We start from the raw sequence: 18,024 nt of genomic DNA on the forward strand, positions 1-18,024 counted from the left end.
TGGAAGCAAATGAGCAGAAAATCACATGTTAGGGTAGAATGTCTCATGAGTTATACTCAAATGATAAATTTATGCCTAGTTATGATACAAAGAACCAAAATAAAGTGCTGTTCTTCAGGGTTTTTTTCCACTTTCTTTAAAATTTATATATGAAGAAGCAGAAAAACAATTAAATGAAAGAAAAAACTATGATGTTATTTGTTGCACTTTGATAACAATGATAATGTTTCTCAGGAGTTTTCATTAAAATGTATTCATTAACCTTTCATTGCAGAATTGCTAGTTAAACTAACCTATTATTTATGGTGTATTTAAAAATTAATATAAATATTTCAGTAAAAACCAGACAACCAATGATTGCTAGCAATGTTACTAAAGATTATAAGGAAACGAGATACATCATGGGAGAAATAAAGCAAGAAACTGATAGATTAACAATTACACTGATTCTGTGTACTGCAAGTGTGAGGGAAGGTCTCAGTTATAGGAAAATAGAAAATTAGCAATGGAACAGTAATTCATTATCCTCAGTATTAAGAAATCATAGCACATAAAAGTTCTATATATGTGATATTATATTGCCTTTCAGTAACAACATTTTTTTGCAGCATTTTTGAACATGCACTTGAAAGACTTTCCAATTCCTCTCCCTGTGATATTATTTTTAATTGGATGCAGTTTTGAAATACTAAGTTTTACGTCTTTCCAGGTGTGTATAATAAATGAGTATTTTGCACTATAAGAATTACATAAATGCAAAGATGGCTTAAGAAAATTTACAAAAATACTCGTCCCCTCTCTGCCCCACTTGTGCTTGTGATGGAGATGCTTGTGATATAGAAAAAGGATCAAGGGCTGAAAAAGGATCAAGGGCTGAAAAAGATGAGATCCATCTATATATAGTCAAAGAAGAACCCAGGACTGAAAGTATGTAGGCAACTCAGAATGAGCGTGCATACAGCCCCTGCGCAGCAGTGGCCAATGGGTGTTTCAGCAGAATTCAATAGCGTAGACAAGAAATCGGCTAACAAGATAGAAGCTCAGGGAGAATGTGCTGCTGGTGCAGAATTTTAGTAGCAAGATAATTCTAATATTGAACCATCTTTTGGCCTCAGAAATGTTTCATAGGGTTTCCTTAAGAATAGATGATAGTGTGTAAGCGTATCTAGGGTAGAACATATGAAAAAATAACTTGTCTGGAGTCAGAAGTGAGGAATAAGGTAAACTACAGATATAGCCAAGGAAGCTATAGTATTTTAAAATAGTTGGGAACAGAGTCAGGGAGAAGAAAGGGAAAATGCTTAATCTAAGTTACATAGAATGCATTACTGTATATATTACATAGAACTATAGCCCAGGAGTTTGTGGCAAATGTCTGTGAAGGGCCACATAGAAATTTTACAGTATGTAGGCCTTATGATCTCTGTCCAGCTATTAAACTCTATCACTACAGCTCAAAAGCAGCCAAGGGTAGTACATAAATGAAGTGGCATGGCTGGGTCCCAATAAAATTTTATTTACCAACAAACCCACAAAAACCAGTAGGCCAGATTTGGCCCAGGATCTATAGTTTGCCTACCCTAGTTAGTCAGCATAGATATGAGAACTTGTCTGAAAATCATTGACTTTCCCAAATAAAATTAGCCAGTAATGTTAAAAATATTACAGAAAACACACATTCATGTAAAAAACCAAAAGCAGGTTATTTATTCACTTATCATAAAGAGGTTTTATAATTATATGATTTTAACAAAAATGCAATTTCAATTATTTCTATAAACTTTATTATTTGTCAGTAACTTCTTCAAAGGAAGAGACCACATGTCAAGAGTTGTGAAGGGATTCAGATTTTACTCCACTTTCGAGCTAGCCTGCCACAATTTCATGGTCCAGGCACAAGACAGGGAATACCTGGGTTAGAGACAGAGGATTTATTATGCAATAACAATAATCAGAGTATGAGCCTTATCCTGTGCTTGTTCTCAGAATCCCCATTGCACAAAGAGAAACAAAGAGGGTTAGTGAAATCTGCACACCCAATGGGACTGAATTATTAAATGAGACACCTGAGTTTAGGGAACCTGAATCTTTTAAATTGGATTGTAAAATCATTTGCTTGCTTGTCCCAGAGGGAGAAGTTATTTTTATTATTCTCGGCTGTAAATTAAACCTGAACTCTCCTCTGGAGAAACACTCTTGCTCTGTTTCCCAAGGCTGTTAGCCTTACAAGTATTCATGAAATGCAATCAGGGCCTGCTTTCATTAGACCTGGAGTAATAAAAGTAACTTGTGGAAAATTATCACCCCAACAATAAGGTATTGTCAGTGTTTATGAGTGAAAGGTGAGTGGATATCCATAACCGGATTTACTAATGTCAATTAGATATTTTATGATGCACATCATTAATCAGTTATTTCATAAACTTTATTAACTTTTCAGTTTCTATTTTGTTAGTCTTTTATACTTTCACATGTATCTTCTATATAAGCCATGACTAAATATTTGTATTTTCTATAATTTAATATAATCATTTATTCCTTCATGGATATTTGTGTGTTAATCCATCCATCTGAAATTTTTCTCTTATATGCCTGAAAATCTACTATGTATTCTCTGATTCCTATGTCAATGTTTCCTATACCTGTTTACAAAAATAAAATAGGCATGCATTAACTTTCTTCTGTAATTGGCAATAATAATCAGATGGAAAATAATGAAAATCCAATAGAATTAAGACTCTAGCACTTACAAACATTATGTCATAACTTTTCAGATTTTTTTTTTTGTAATGGTACCAGGGGTGCTTTATCACTAAAGTACATCTCCAGCCCCTTTTAAGTTTTTATTTTGAGATAGGGATCTTGCTCAATTGCTTAGGACCTCAGTAAATTTCTGAAGCTGGCCTCAAACTTGAGTTTGCTAGATTTCAGATGAGTGCCACTTATATCTGATATATTTTCAGATTTTCTTTCTCCATTGCTAGAGATAGGAGTATGTGGTATATATTTTATACTAAGAAAGAGATGGACAAATAAGAATAAAAGAATTTTATGTTACTAGATCCAAAGATATGCAGATGCCATACAATGGATGAACCCAGAGTTATTTTTTGGTATATTTACACCAATAATTATCTTTAATGTTGCATATGACATGGATGTATACATGCTTCAAAAGTTATTTTGGCAGGTAAGTATTCTTTTTCAGTAATACCTTTCACTCATGAACCATATCATTTATTTTCAGATTTTTAAAATTTTGCTACAAAATAGAAAACAAAAAGGATTGAAAAAAAGTACATAGTATCAGAGTCTAAATTCAGCTTAGTATTTTAGTGAATAAACTGTATCTTGGCAATCATCTAGCACATTAGCAACCCAGGGGGAACATGATGGGTTGGGGGGAGCAATTCTGAAAATCTGACTGGCAGAACTTCAATTAAAATTTTTGTTCTGAGAAGCTACAAGAGAGCTATTATGAAATATATTAGCTCTAGGAAAAAAGAAACTGTTAAGAAAAATCAAGTTTTAATTCTTACTGTCTAAAGCTTCCTATATCCACATTTCAAAGAATAAAAGCAGATAAGAAAATGCATAGAAGCAGACATAACCCTATTTAAAATTATTATTTTTCAATCTTGGGAAATTGGGACTGTATCAGGGAAAGAACTTGTGATAAACTTCTTCAGATCAGGAGCAGGATGTATATTTCTTTCAAAGTAATCAAAACAGTTTTGTAAATAGAAAGCATTACCTAAAACAAAACTATTAGAACAATTTACATTTTAATCCAAATCAAGGTACATTAAATTCAGACAAATGACACAAAATGAAACTGAAAAGAACAGAGATATGATTTGGGTTGGGTTGACTCAGATGATGTCCGCTAAGCCATTTCCTGCATTTCTGGTCTTGTGGGATGAGGTGGGGTTTTCAGGCAGGGGTTAGCTGGAACAGGGCCAATTGAGAGTCTCCCCATTCATGCATCTCTTGGTAGGTGCTGTTAGTGTTATCTGGTTCTACGTTTCTAAAAAAATTGTGATCATCTGCTTTCTAAAATGGAATATAAAACCAATCTGATTTTTCTACTCTGAACTTTCTTTGCAGATACTTTTAATCACAATTCCCGGCTTTGTGATTAATTATGTCTTAATTCTTTGGTATCTGCAATCCGTGAATAAATTACTTTTGAAGACCATCCCATGGCTCCTATTTGCAGTTATTCTTATGAGTTCAGACCCCATGCTGACTGCAGCTGCCATAAGAGACCTTGGTAGGTATATTTTTCTTATTTCCTGTATTGAATATATCATATTTTATAGTTCACGTTTGTTTATTTTAAGATCCCTTTGTGTGTGGTAGTTTTTCACTATGTGAAATAGTCTAATGAGGACCTGGAGGATTAGTAAAGATTCTGGAAGTGAGGGTTAGGACAGAAGAATGGGCTTAGATAGTGTCAGTAATGGGCTTAGATAGTGTCCAAAAAAGGCCTTATATCCAGTTGTGAATTAGGACAGGAATAATTTAGAATTCTTTATACATGCTTCTACTTGAGCCAATAGAACAATTCTGAAGCATTACACTGTTCCATACTCATGTGGTGACGTTTCTGTTACCCAGTTTTGTTTTGGTTTTTTTTTCTTCTCTCTTTTAACAGTCATTAGGATGATGCCACTCTAAAAGAGAAATTCCTTTGGAGTCATTGTCACCATTAAGACCAAAAGTCTAAAACAGTCAAAAATGAAAAAAATTATCAATCACATAGTGTTTATAATATATAAATGTCTTTTTGATAAATAAATCTATATTTAAAGGTAAAATACCAAGTTAATTTAAGAAAAGCAAAACAATCTGAGAGCCTCATACAAGAAAAGTAATAAACTAATTTCCTCCCCAGTTACTTTTTAATAATGGGTACTAAAAAAATGCTTCAAAATAGAATACTAATATGACATGCCCATGTACATTCTCTCTCTCTCTCTCTCTCTCTCTCTCTCTCTCTCTCTCTCTCTCTCTGACACACACACACACACACACACTCATTTCAATTTCATTTTCACTTTATGGCCAGTTAAGGAGAAAAGACCTATATGAGACAAGTGGAAAGAAAGCATGAGGTAGACACAGCTTGTGTAAATATATGAACAAATACAAGAATAAAGGAAATTGAATATTCACGAAAAGGAGTGAGGTGAAAGTTTGGAAGGAAGTGCCAATCCAACATCAATCACCCTATCCTCAATTTGTGTCTTCCTCCCCCTACTTTTTTAACCCATATTGCTACTTTTATGTGACTTTGTGTCAGCACTTTCTTTTCAATAAATTTGAGGGAGTTCTATAATACCTGGAATCTGATTTCACATCTTTTTTTTTTTTTTTACTTCTTAATGTTTTTTGTTGTTTGTTTGTTTGTTTTGTTTTTTTCTGGTATTAGAGATTGAATCCAAGGGTGTTTTACCACTCAGCTACATTCTCAGCTGTTTCTATTTTTTATTTTGAGATAGGGTCTCGCTAAATGCTTAGAGTCTCACTAACTTGCTAAGGCTGGCCACAAACTTGTGATCCTCCTCCCTCAGCCTCCCAAACTGCTGGGATTACAGGCGTGCACCACTGTGCCCAGCTTAACTTCACAATCTTGAAACCCAGTATTCTACTGATTTTTTTTCTAGCCTGTCATTTTTGAATTTAAATAATCTATTTGGTGGATCTTGCAAAGTTATTCTTATAAATGTTAGCCATCTTGATACTACCTTTTTTTTAACCTTTAATTAATTAATTTTTATGTGATGCCAAGGCTCGAACCCAGCACCTTGCATGTGCTAGGCAAGCACTCTACCGCTGAGCCACAACCCCAGCCCCTTGACACTACCTTTTTGAGTTTTATTTTTTCCTCACTTTGAATCTTTCAAAAAATTTTTAACTCATTTCCTCTTAGCAGCATTTTTGCCTAAATTTTCTAAACAAGATTTATAAATGCATGTTCATATATATTTATAAATGTGCACTGATAAATTACATTTATATATCTATTTATAAATATATTGCTATTTACACATATACATTTATATACTCTATATAATTTTATATATTTTTTATTGGTTGCTCAAAACATTACAATGATCTTGACATATCATATATCATACATTTGATTCAAATGGGGTATGAATTCTTATTTTTACCACATGTACAAATTGCAGGATCACATTGGTTATACTTCCACGTTTATACATACTGCCATACTAGTGTCACATACATATGCATATGAATGATATAGTATCTTTAAAAAATTAATCTGCCAGGACTATCAGTAGACTACATGAGTACATCCATATTGTCTTGAGCTTTCTTTGTTCTTTGGCTTATTTTATACCCTTAAGTCTGTTATTTCCAAATATTCACATTTTCAGAATTAGGCCACAATAGCAGGTCTTGCTGAGTAATGAATGTAGTGTCTTACACAGCAACAATGGTGTGCTATTCCTCATGAGTATGGCAGTTACCATGAGATGGGCTGGGCTCTCCCATCTGGTGGGAAAGCCAAGGCATGCTGCAATGATGGTGGCAGGCGTGCGACAGAGAAGAAGTAGAATTTTTCTGCTTTCATCAGGTCTCATAACAAAAGAGACTGGATCTTTTCACACAGCATCTTGCTGTATGGATACAGGAAAGTGGAGGACTGGACCCTTGAGGCAGATAAGCTGTCTCAGAAACTGAATGCCCTAGCCTTTCTTCTCTTCTGTTGGCAGACTTATTACATTAGATCGTGATCCGTTTATAGAGTGGTTGATTCACAGAAAGGAATTTTACTATATAATAATATTTTTCTTCTATGGTTTTTACCCAAAAATTATTAAAGATACTCAAAGTTACAACTTAGGTAGTATAGGCAGAGGAAAAAAGATGACCAATCAGTGTTTCAACTTGGAAGATCATCATAAACAGACATGAATCAGGATGAAGGTAGGTAATACCAGGGTGCTTTCTATTCATGGAGCTTGATTTCTTAATCTATGGAAAGGAATGTATGGGAAATTCAGATCATTTCTAACTGGATAATCTAGACAATTGCTTTAATACTTTACTTATATATACACACAGGTCTTTCAAGAGCCCTCACAAATCTTATTAGTGGAGAAAGTCTGATGACCTCTGTTATATCAATAATTGTATTCAGTACTGTTGTGAATATTAACTTCAAAAGACAGTATTCGAAGTCCAAACCCCTAGGTAAGGACCCCCCTTTTTTTTTCAATTTCTTAAAATAAGATTTCTGGATTTTCTGAAAGCTGACATGGGTTTCATAATATCTTGCCATAAACTATGCTTATAGATATAAAGTAGTATTAGCTGGGTGCAGTGGCACATGCCAGCTCAGGAGGCTAAAGCAGGAGGATCACATGTTCAAAACCAGCCTCAGCAAAAGCAAGGTGCTAAGCAACTCAGTGAGACCCTGTCTCTAAATAAAATACAAAGCTGGGCTGGGGATGTGGCTTAGTGGTCAAGTGCCCCTGAGTTCAATCCCTGGTACACACACACACACCGCCCCCACAAAAAAAGAAAGAAAATAGTATTGTATACTGATTTACCCTTTATATAGTGCTGCCACCACAGCTTCCTTATTTAATTAATATCAGTTGTGGTTTTGTTGTGAATATAGATAGGAGCTTTTCCTGAGGATGCCTATAAGAGCCAGATTCCCCAGACCTGGTCTAAACCAAAACACTTGACAGGGGTGGGAGTAGGGGCTGTTGTTAAGGTGCTGCAGAACAGCTAAGAGGATAAGCCGAGACACACATTTACTAGTAGTGGGAGGAGGTAGCTTCCCTTCTATTTGCCCTGGGACCATCTCCCAGGAGTATCATAGAAAGAGGTCAACCCAAGGAGAAAGTGAGTTACATAACCATCTACAGGGCCAGAGAGCAGTGCTGCGGACAGCAGCGGTGCTCATAAGTGCTCTCATTCACCCTTTTCAGATAACCCTGAAACATGAGGGATTTCCCCCCCTTTATCTATCATATGCACATGTGTGCATAAAATAAATGACATATGTGCATTATAGTAAGTGATCTTAAAAATATATCTGTGTAATTATTACTCAGGACAAGAAATAGAGTGCTAAACTTGTAGAAGCATCCCTACTTAGTCCCCCTCCCTGGTCAAAACTATATCTCCTAATTTTTTTTTTTTTTTTTTGGTATTGGGGATTGAACTCAAAGGCACTTAATTTCTGAGCCACATCCTTAACCCTTTTTTATATTTTATTTTGAGACAAAGTACCACTGAGTTGCTTAGGGCCTCACTAAGTTGCTGAGTCTGGCTTGGAACTCGAGATCCTCCTGCCTCAGCCTCCCAAACTTCTGGGATTGCAGGCATGCACCTCCATGCCCATGCCCAGCAAAAAAAAAAAAAAAATCATTCTTAATGTGTAATCTAAATCACTAGGCAGTGGGAGAAGGGGAGAAGAGGTGTCCATGAAATAAGAATATTTTCATAATAATACTAAGAATTTATTTACCTTTTTTTTTTTATCATGTTGGCATTTGCACTCATTTTGGGAAAAGCAGTGGTTATTGGTCTTCTTGAGAAAATAACGGTATTCCACTCACCAGGCGTCTTCTGTAGCATTTCCACATCCCACTATCAACTTTCTCCCCTTGAGCAAAGAATGTTTGGGAGGTGCCTCCAGGGCATGGTCTAGCCCACGGAGAGGTCTGTATGATACCAAATAAGCCACTCTGTTGAAATGGCACTGGGTTCGATTCTCAGCACCACATATAAATAAATTCATAAATAAAGTAAAGGTCCATCAACAATTTTTTAAAAAATGCGATCTTTCTGCTACATTTCTCTCAGAAATGAAGACTATCCCAAATTACCTTTCTAAACACTCAAAAAGTGTGGTGCTAGCTATAGTTTCTCCTGTCTTAGAGAGTGCTTCGTTGTTGAACATCCAGCCAACTCTGTTCACTTCTATTCTGATCCACCTCCGCTTTGCCCACCCTATGTCTAAACTTCTAAGTAAAGACTATTCTTTCCCAAGAAGACCCATCTTGGGGACTACTTCTCATCTCTTCCTTACAGGAGCTGGTAGCCAACAGTTATCCAATTTGGGAATATGAAGCCCTTGCTTTCAGCCTGAGACTTGTGAGCAAAAAACTAGTAAAAATTTCCTGCAAATATGATCTCCCTGAATATGACTAAGGTGAAAATAGGAGATTTTCTGTGTCCAGAGCATCCTAAAAACTGAAGGGCTGCTGGGCACTGTGTTACATGCCTGTAATTCCAGTGAGGATGAGGCAGGAGAATTGCAAGTTCAAAGCCAGCCTCAGCAAAAGGAGGGCATTAAGCAACTCACTGAGACCCTGCCTCTAAATAAAATACAAAATAGGACTGGGGATGTGGTTCAGTGGTCGAGTGCCCCTGAGTTCAATCCCCAGTACCTACCCTACTGCCAAAAAAAAAAAAAAAAAACCCTGAAAGGTCAACCTAGGGATAACTGAAAAGTACAAAGAAGTAAAATAGTTCATGCCAGTCAAGAAGATTCATGTCAGCTAGAATAGTATTGTACCTGGCCCCATTTAAAATATGATATATTGCCAGTGTAATGGTGCACACCTATAATCCCAGTCTCTGGAGGCTGAGGCAGGAGGATTGCAAATTCAAGGCCACCTTTAGCAATTTAACAAGACCCTAAGCAACTTAGCAAGCCCTGTCTCAAAATTAAAAAAAAAATAAAAAGATATGGGGATGTGGCTCAGTAGTAAAATGTCCCTGGGTTCAAATCTTCAATGCCAAATAAATAAATAAAATATGATATAATGTTCACAGAATTTCAGAGAAACATATCAGAAATTATATCTACAGTCTAATCTAGAGGACTTTCTTGAAAATCACTATAAGGGGAAAAAGGTGGGGGGAGTACTAATGTGAAAATTGGCTCATTCTTCAATTCAAAAATTATTTAGTGATGTGCACAATGTCATAGATCTTATTCTAGGATCTAGGAATTCATGAACACAGTAGACAAAGCTGCCTTCCTTTGATAGAGATTGCCTTGTAGTTTTGATAGCAACCAATGGAACAGAACTTTGTGGACTTATTTTTAGGTTATTATTAAAAGGATAGAAAACTAAAATAATAATAGTAATAACTTCAGGAATAAAAACCATGCTGGACTAACTTACTTAGACATTAGGACTTTGAACTTGTAATAACTTTGAAAGAAAAATTTTCCTTAAGAAAACAGATGTTTTCTGAGTAAATTTGCTTCTAAACTTATGAAGTTATTAAATAGTGTTACTCTTTGAAGTTATGACATATTTTATAATAGAGAAAAATTAACAAGAATATTGTTCTTACATATCCAACTTGTATGTTAGCATTTTAAGAAAAGTGTTATGTAGTAACAGATTTATTTGCTTTGAGACTTTTCCTTGCTAACAAATCTAGGCAGCAAACATGTTATTTATTAAATGTTATTTTCCTTTCTTTTTAAAAAATTTTTAAATTTATTTTAATTAGTTATACATGACAGTAGAATGCATTTATGCACTTTGATACATCATACATAGATGGGATATAATTTCTCTCTTTTTTTTTCTGTTCTGAGTATACATGTTGTAGAATCACATTGGTCATTCAGTCATATATACACATAAAGTCATAATGTCAGTTTTGTTCTACTATTCTTCCTATCCCCACATCCTCTCCCCTTCCTTCCCTTCACTTCCCTCTACCTAATCTAATGTAACTCTATTCATCTCTAGTGCCCCCCTACACTTAGTGTGAATTAGCATCTGCATATTATAGAACACATTCAGCCTTTAGTTTTTTGGGATTGGCTTACTTCACTTAGCATGATAGTCTCCAACCCCATCCATTTACCTGCAAATGCCATAATTTCATTCTTCTTTAATGCTGAGCAATATTCCATTGAATATATATACCACACTTTCCTTATCCAGTCATCTACTGAAGGTCACTTAGGTTGGTTTCATGTTTAGCTATTATGACTTGAACTGCTATAAACAATGATGTGGCTGCATCCCTGTAGTACACTTATTTTAAGTCCTTTGGGTATAAACCGAGAAGTAGGATATCTGGGTCAAATGGTGGATCCATTCCAAGTTTTCTAAGAAATCTTCATACCGCTTTTCATAGGTGTTGCACCAATTTGCAGTCCCACCAGAAATGTGTGAGTGTACCTTTACCCCTACATCCTCACCAACATTTATTATTGTCTGTACTCTTGATGATTGCCGTTCTGACTGAAGTGATTTTCCTTTCTTAAAGGAGAAAATAACTTTCCAACAGAAGTCCTCTAACTCCAGAGGCCTGTGTGCTTCTGAAACCAGAGTCAGCCTCCATCTCATATTTCAGTGACAAGAAATAGCAGCTCCATGGCTGGAACTCTTGTGGCCTGGAGAGCCATGCATGGAATTCCCCATTCAGACTATTCCAAGAGATACTATTCTTTTTAGCTGGTAAATCTAGAAACTATGGCTCTCTTTTTGACATGGGAATGAGTGTACTTGGGAAGGACTCTCAGTCACCTCAGCAATCCTGATGGTGGCCTCCCCACCAATGGAGGTTATGGACAAAAACTTTTAATTTTTATTTTTTTTAAGAAATAAGAATAATACACTTTATTTTAACAGAAACTATTTTAATATGTATTTTCAAAATATGTGTTAAAAAGCCGAACCTCAGAAGATCAGAAGTCTTCACAAAAAAATGCCATTTCAGACAGGGATAACTTTAAATCAACCTCAGCTTATGGACAAGTACTCCTAAAAGTACTTTTCCCCCTTCATCTGCCACCTCAGAGCACCATTTTAGGATTTACTTGTTTTTGTTGAGGCAGTTGTTGCTGCTCAGGGGGGGCCAGCCTTTGCTTTGGTTGATTTCTCTCTTTCCACCTGTTCCACTGGACTGTTCCTCTGTTGTAGGGGAGGTGACACAAGGCACCAAGCTAACAGGAAACAGTTTTATTTGGCTGCAGCCAGGTTCAGAGGGCACAGCTTCTGCTATAATCAATTAATCCCCTGAACCCCAAGTTCAGGTAGTTTCAGAGTTTTATACCCAGCATGTAGGGGGAAGGGCTCACAAGTTCACAGACTGCAGAAGTTCACATAAAAGCAGCTTTTTCTTTCACTGTTCTGGGCAAGTTAACCCTTCAAGGACAACACCTGAGGAGGGGAGAGCTTCTCCTCCCCTTTTTTTTCGTCCCCCTGCCAGCTATTACTGATACCACCATTTATCTGTGAGTCCTGCTTAGCCACGTGTTGAAGTTTGAACATGAAGAGAAGCACAAGCACGCTGAGGCAAGCACATAAAGCAGGGTTTATTTAAAGAGGGGTAACGTAGACTTCTCCCAGGAGGGAGAAGGGAGCCGTTGTGGGTGTGTGGAAGACCTTGCCTTTTGGTTTTATTTCCCCCACTGGGAGAAGAGCATCACGTAATCCCTTATCCCTCCCCCTTCTCTCCAAAGGGCACCAAAGTCAAAAGTTTTCTCGACCAATCCCTGTGGGACACAGTGTCTGCTCGCCCATTCCTGAGACACCCTGCCAATCAGCACCCACCCACCAAGTCTCCAAGCAACCCTTCTTAAACTGAAGCTTGCAAGCTCACGCTCTCTGCCCTCTTCCTCTGCTCTCTTCCTCTCCTTTCTTCCCCTTCGGGCAGCCCCCCCCCCCCATACAATCTCTTGGGTGAGTCACTCACCTTTCAGCCTTAGCTGGTGTCCTGGTATACCAAGAAGTGAGGTGTTCTGCCCTTTTTATATCTCCTAGGCTTTCTTTGTTCTCCTGCCTTTTCCCCCTGATCTTTCTCCTTCCTGCGTATGGGACTAGGCCCAGGAATGCTTGGTGGGATGGCCAAAAGGTGGGAAACAGGTGGGCTGAAGGGGGAAGGGCAGGATAGAGAAGCCAAGGACACATTAACAACCTTATAGCTCTCTGTAGGGAGGGGGCAATCCTGGGACAGGTTATCTTGGCAACAGGTTGAAGCAGGGGCAGGTTCTTGATAAGGGTGGAGGAAGGGCTCTGAGGGAATTAACATTTCAATCCCTCGGTGGACAGTCTCCAACTTCCCAGACTCACTCATAATTGGCCTCCTTGATCTGACCTGACTCAATTTTCCTATCTATACTGACTTCCTGTCTAATTCTGGCTTCGTTACAGTGGAGCCCAACTGGTAACTTCTCTTATCTTAGAAATGTATTCATCTCTGTGAAGCCCCAGCTCAAGGCCAGAGGCCTTGTTAAAGGATCCGCGCTGTTTTTTTTTTTTTTTTTTTTTTTTTAATCACATTTTGCATTTGCAAACACACTTCTACAAACTACTATACTGGATAAATGTTTGTGGAAAAACTAGCAAGGGGGCGTTCAGCACCTGGAGTGCTGATCTCTTTCAAGCCAGTGGCCAAGTAAAATAGAGCAACAGGAAAATAGGAAGTTTGACTGCACCGAACTCTTGTAGAGACTCTTTTACTGATAATCCTAAAACTAATTATGGTGAAGATTTCTGGAGAAGCTTAATTAAGATTTTCTGTGGAGGAGGGGGTGCCACCACACCTCAGGCTTCTGACCCCAAGACCTACTCTCAGCTGGGATTTGAATTTTGCTCCCTTGTTCTCCCCACCCCAGCCCCCACTGCCCCAGTAAAGGTGAGAGGGCTTCCTTGCCCGAGGCTGTGCCCGGTGCTGTGGCTCAGGCTGTTTTCCTTGGCAAGGCATGGGTCTTCTTGTGGAAAGCAATTTAGCAAAACCTAAAACTGTGAAGAATAACAAAGGAGTGACCATCTTTCAGTTCAGTGATTTCACTTTTAGTAACTAAGGAAATAAGCAAAGAAGCGTAAAAAATTGACGCGTGGAAATACGCACTGAAGCATTGTTTATCAGGGGTAACTTTAAAGCAAATGAAATGCCCAACAATAAAGAAGCAGTCAGTTCCACAGGCGGCCACAATGCAGGAGATTCACCCAGTGGCCACCCAGAGGCATTTCTTTTGCTGTTCCCTATACATCTTACATTAGATCTAGAATATGAATTTCATGAGTTTGGGATTTCCTAGTTCTTGCTCATTTCTGTACCTCCAAGATTTATGACACCATTTGACTCTAGGCACTGGATGCAAATGTACTTACTCCTTAGTACTGCCTGAACAAAAGAAGCTCCCAAACTCCTAAAACCAAATTTTACAAACTGAAGTGTGACTTTTAGCAAATAAAAAGAAACTATTTCCTCCAGTGTGTTTGCTGGTACTTGTAATCCCAGTGACTCAGTCTGCTGAGACAGGAGGATCACAAGTTCAAGGCAGGCCTCAGTAGCTTAGTGAGATCCTGTCTCAAAATTTAAAAAAGAAGAAGAGGAGGAGGATGGAGGAGGAGGAGGAGGAGGAGGAGGGAGAAGAAAATAAAAAGGGCTAGGACGTTAGCTTAATGGTAGAGAAACCCTGGGTTCATGCACCACTGCCACATCAAAAAAGGAAAACACCGTGTATGTGTTCCACAGGAAATGAGCTATTTTTAAGTCAATATTACTTTAAACGTTTAACAGGCCATTCTTTTATGTACTTGTGGGGTACAAGGATACTGGTCTTGGAAATCAGGATTGGGTCCTCATTCCCCTGGTGTTGAAGATTAAAGCAAGTTTTATTTAAGAGAGAGAGAAAGATAGAGATAGAGATAGAGATAGAGATAGAGATAGAGAGAAGGGGACCCAGAGCTGGGTATACTCAGGGGTGGGTGTGTCTTGCCTTTTTTATAGATCCCAGATTGCCTTTCACACCTGCCTACCTTGCCGAAGGGCAGGAAAAGAGCAGCTCAAGGGGTTAGGGAAGAGTGATTCCTAGTGGAGTGAACAACTCATTTCCTTGATAATTAGCCAGCTAACCCCCATCTTTGCAACCAGATCTTTTGCTACCTAAGCTGACCTCCTGTCCTTTGCCCCATCTCATTTTCATATAGTACACAAAGTGGAATGAAATTAAATTAATGAACATATCCACCGTATTGCTACCTATAATTTTTTTGTTGAGACATTTTAAAATTAATTATTTTGAAACATGAATGATTATTTACTGTAGTCTCTGCTATGCAATAGATCTCAAAATTGATTCTTTCTGTCCACGTAAAACTTTGTACCCTTTGATCAATAACTTCCTCCTCCGTATCCCTCCTCCCCTCTAGTCTCTAGTAATCATCATTCTCCTTTCTACTTTTTTTAAAATGCTTTTTTAGTTGTTGATAGACCTTTATTTATTTATATGTGGTGCTGAGAATCGAACCCAGTGCCTCACACAGGCAAGCGCACTACCACTGAGCCACAGCCCTTCTTTCTATTTTTATGAGCTCAAATTTTGTTAAATTCCACATATAAGTGAGATTGTGTGGTATTATCTTTCTGTGCCTGCCTTACTTTAATGTCCTATAGTTCATCTCTGTTGTTGCACGTGACACAATTTCCTTCTTCTTCCTCTTAACAGGTGTGTGTGTGTGTGTGCGCGTGCGCACGCCATATTTCTTTATCCATTTGTCTGTTGATAGACACGTGATTGATTCCGTATCTTGGAAACAAATACCTCAATTAAAAAATGGGCAAAGAATCTGAACAGACATTTCTCAAAAAAATGTTCAATATCACTTATCATCATTAATTACTAGGGGAATGTAAACTAAAGTCACAAATGAGCTATATCTGTTATAATAATTTTTGTCAAAAACATAAAATAAGTGTTGATGAATATGTGAAGAAGAGGGAATTCTTGTGCGTTGTTGGTGGGAATGTGAATCAACATAGCCATTAGGTAAATCAGTGTAGATGTTCCTCAAAAAGCTAGATAGAATCCCATATAAACCAATAATCTCACTTCAGGATAGATATCTAAAGGAATTAAAATCAGTGTGTTGAAAGGATATCCACACTCTGATGTTCATCACAACAATGAGCTAATTTTAAAGATAATGCCAAAAAGAAGAGTTGACCCAGGGTATCTTTTAAAATTAAGGACAAGTAAGTTCTATTAACTAGTTTCTATTTTCTCCCTTTTCTTTTAGGCTTTCATGTCATGCATGGAATTTGGTCATATTTTCTGGAAAGTTTCTTGTTTGGAATTCTAAATTCAAAACTGATTCAATTGTGTATGTCAACAGTTTTTGGTGATGATGTCCATCATATAAGTCTCATTCTTGCAATTCTGTACCTCACCTTTTATGTTTGTAAGTGAAGTGTCAATGCCTAATATTAAATAATATAGAAGGAGTCAAAATAAGAATACTAGGAAAACAACTACCAGGCCAAAAAGTTTATAAAATAATTCAACTTATCTATATAAGGAATATTTTTGGTTAAAATAATCTATCAAAAAAGATATATGTGAATATTTACACACAGAAAACAACCTACCAAGAATGTAAAACAAATACTGTTATAAAAGAAAGACAAATGTGACAAAATCACAGCTGCAGTAAGTACTTAATTGAATGCCTTTCCTGGAGAAAGAATTGTGTGATCAGCTGGACAAATAGTAATTTTGGTTATACAAAGATTTGTATAACAACTTATATGCTTGGTTTTAAAGATATACAAAGAGTTTTACTTCCAAAGACACAATGCGTATCCTTTACATATAAAGTAAGCTCTCCATATCTCCAGATTCCACATCAACCAACCATTGATTGAATGTGTCTCTGTATATATTTGTATAGGAATTTTTCTTGTGTGCAGGCACAGACCTGTAATCCCAGTGACTTGGGAGGCTGAGGCAAGAGAATCACAAATTCAAGATCAGCCTCAACAATTCAGTGAGGCTCAAAGCAACTTAATTAGACCCTGTCTCAAAATAAAAAATAAAAAGGGCTGGAGATGTGCCTCTGGAGATGTGGCTCAGCAGTTAAGTACCCCTGAGTTCAATCCCTGGTACCAAAAAAAAAAAAAAAAGTAGCCAAATAAAGTGTTTGCTTCTGCCTTTAACAGTGTTACTAGCCAGGACAAAAATTAAAATTATAAAGTTTATAATTTTACATCTCTAGGAGGAAAGACTATTAAATTAAAATCTATCACAATCCAAATCAAACAATAACAAAATTTCTTGACTTTGAAATTTTATAAAAACAAGTCCAAAGTTCATTTAGGAAAATTATTGTGTGTGAATACACAACACGATTTATTTTTGAAGTGGACAACCTGCCCTACCAGGTAGCTATCCAAATATTTAATATGCCTACAGCAAATGAAATACAGCTGTAGTAACACATATACAAAGTTAGTCAAAGAAACAGAAAAGGACCCAGGCAGATGCAAAGATGCGTCAGGATGGTAATTTAACATATGATAAAAATAACACATCCACAATACTCCTTAGGATTAACAACAAATTTGTTAATTGGAACAATGTCTGTTAAACATTCAGTGGAAATACGAGCTTTAACAGATTTTACTGTATAATCCCGTCTGTTTTTTGAATGTGTGACTTTGTGTACATAACATTTGGGTGCATGCCGAGGGAGCTCACTGGGTACTCCACTCCTCTTAAAGATTTTGATCCAATTATCTTGAAGTTTCAATTCTATAGAAATTCTATGGAAATCCAGTGGTCTTATGATGCCTGATCCTGGGTTTTTCCTCTTCATGATCTCCTCTTCCTCCTTCTGAATATACAGTAGTTTCTGGTTTTAGACAAATTTACTGACGATGGGAAAAAGAGAAGTTCACAGGGGAAGTAATGTCACATAGTTCACAATTCTATGTGCTCTGACAGCTACCTCTAGTTCCTCACTTTTTCATCTTTCCTACTTTTCATCTTTTTCACATTTCACTGGTCTCCAGCATAGAGACTCAGCAAGCAGCCACGCCTGGTGGCACACACCTGAAATTCCAGCTACTTGGAAGCCCAAGTTCAAGGCTAATGTGGGCAACTTAAATGAAAGCCTATTTCCAAATAAGATAAAATTAGAAAGGGCTGGGATGTAGCTCAGGGGTAGGGCGCACTTGCCTACTATATATATGCTAACATACATATTTTTT

General features: G+C 37.2%; 1 protein-coding gene and 1 non-coding gene across 2 annotated transcripts in view; one reads left to right on the forward strand and one right to left on the reverse strand.

The window, feature by feature from the left end:
• The first annotated feature begins 608 nt into the window (after positions 1-608).
• Slc9c1 (solute carrier family 9 member C1) overlaps positions 609-18,024 on the forward strand; it is a 74,966-nt gene continuing 57,550 nt past the window's right edge. The window contains exons 1-6 of the mRNA XM_046425210.1: positions 609-709; positions 3,062-3,190; positions 4,108-4,273; positions 7,099-7,213; positions 10,661-10,671; positions 16,056-16,217. Of these exons, the coding sequence (XP_046281166.1) occupies positions 620-709; positions 3,062-3,190; positions 4,108-4,273; positions 7,099-7,213; positions 10,661-10,671; positions 16,056-16,217 (673 nt within the window). The 5' untranslated portion in view covers positions 609-619. The remainder of the gene's footprint in view (positions 710-3,061; positions 3,191-4,107; positions 4,274-7,098; positions 7,214-10,660; positions 10,672-16,055; positions 16,218-18,024) is intronic.
• LOC124079604 (small nucleolar RNA R38) lies at positions 11,699-11,777 on the reverse strand. Its single transcript, XR_006847410.1, has one exon. It is a non-coding gene; the product is annotated as a small nucleolar RNA R38 (small nucleolar RNA).

This window comes from Marmota monax, unplaced genomic scaffold (assembly GCF_021218885.2).
Source record: "Marmota monax isolate L192 unplaced genomic scaffold, Marmota_monax_Labrador192_F-V1.1 WCK01_AAM20220418_F8-fsc00119, whole genome shotgun sequence".
Taxonomy (NCBI): domain Eukaryota; kingdom Metazoa; phylum Chordata; class Mammalia; order Rodentia; family Sciuridae; genus Marmota; species Marmota monax.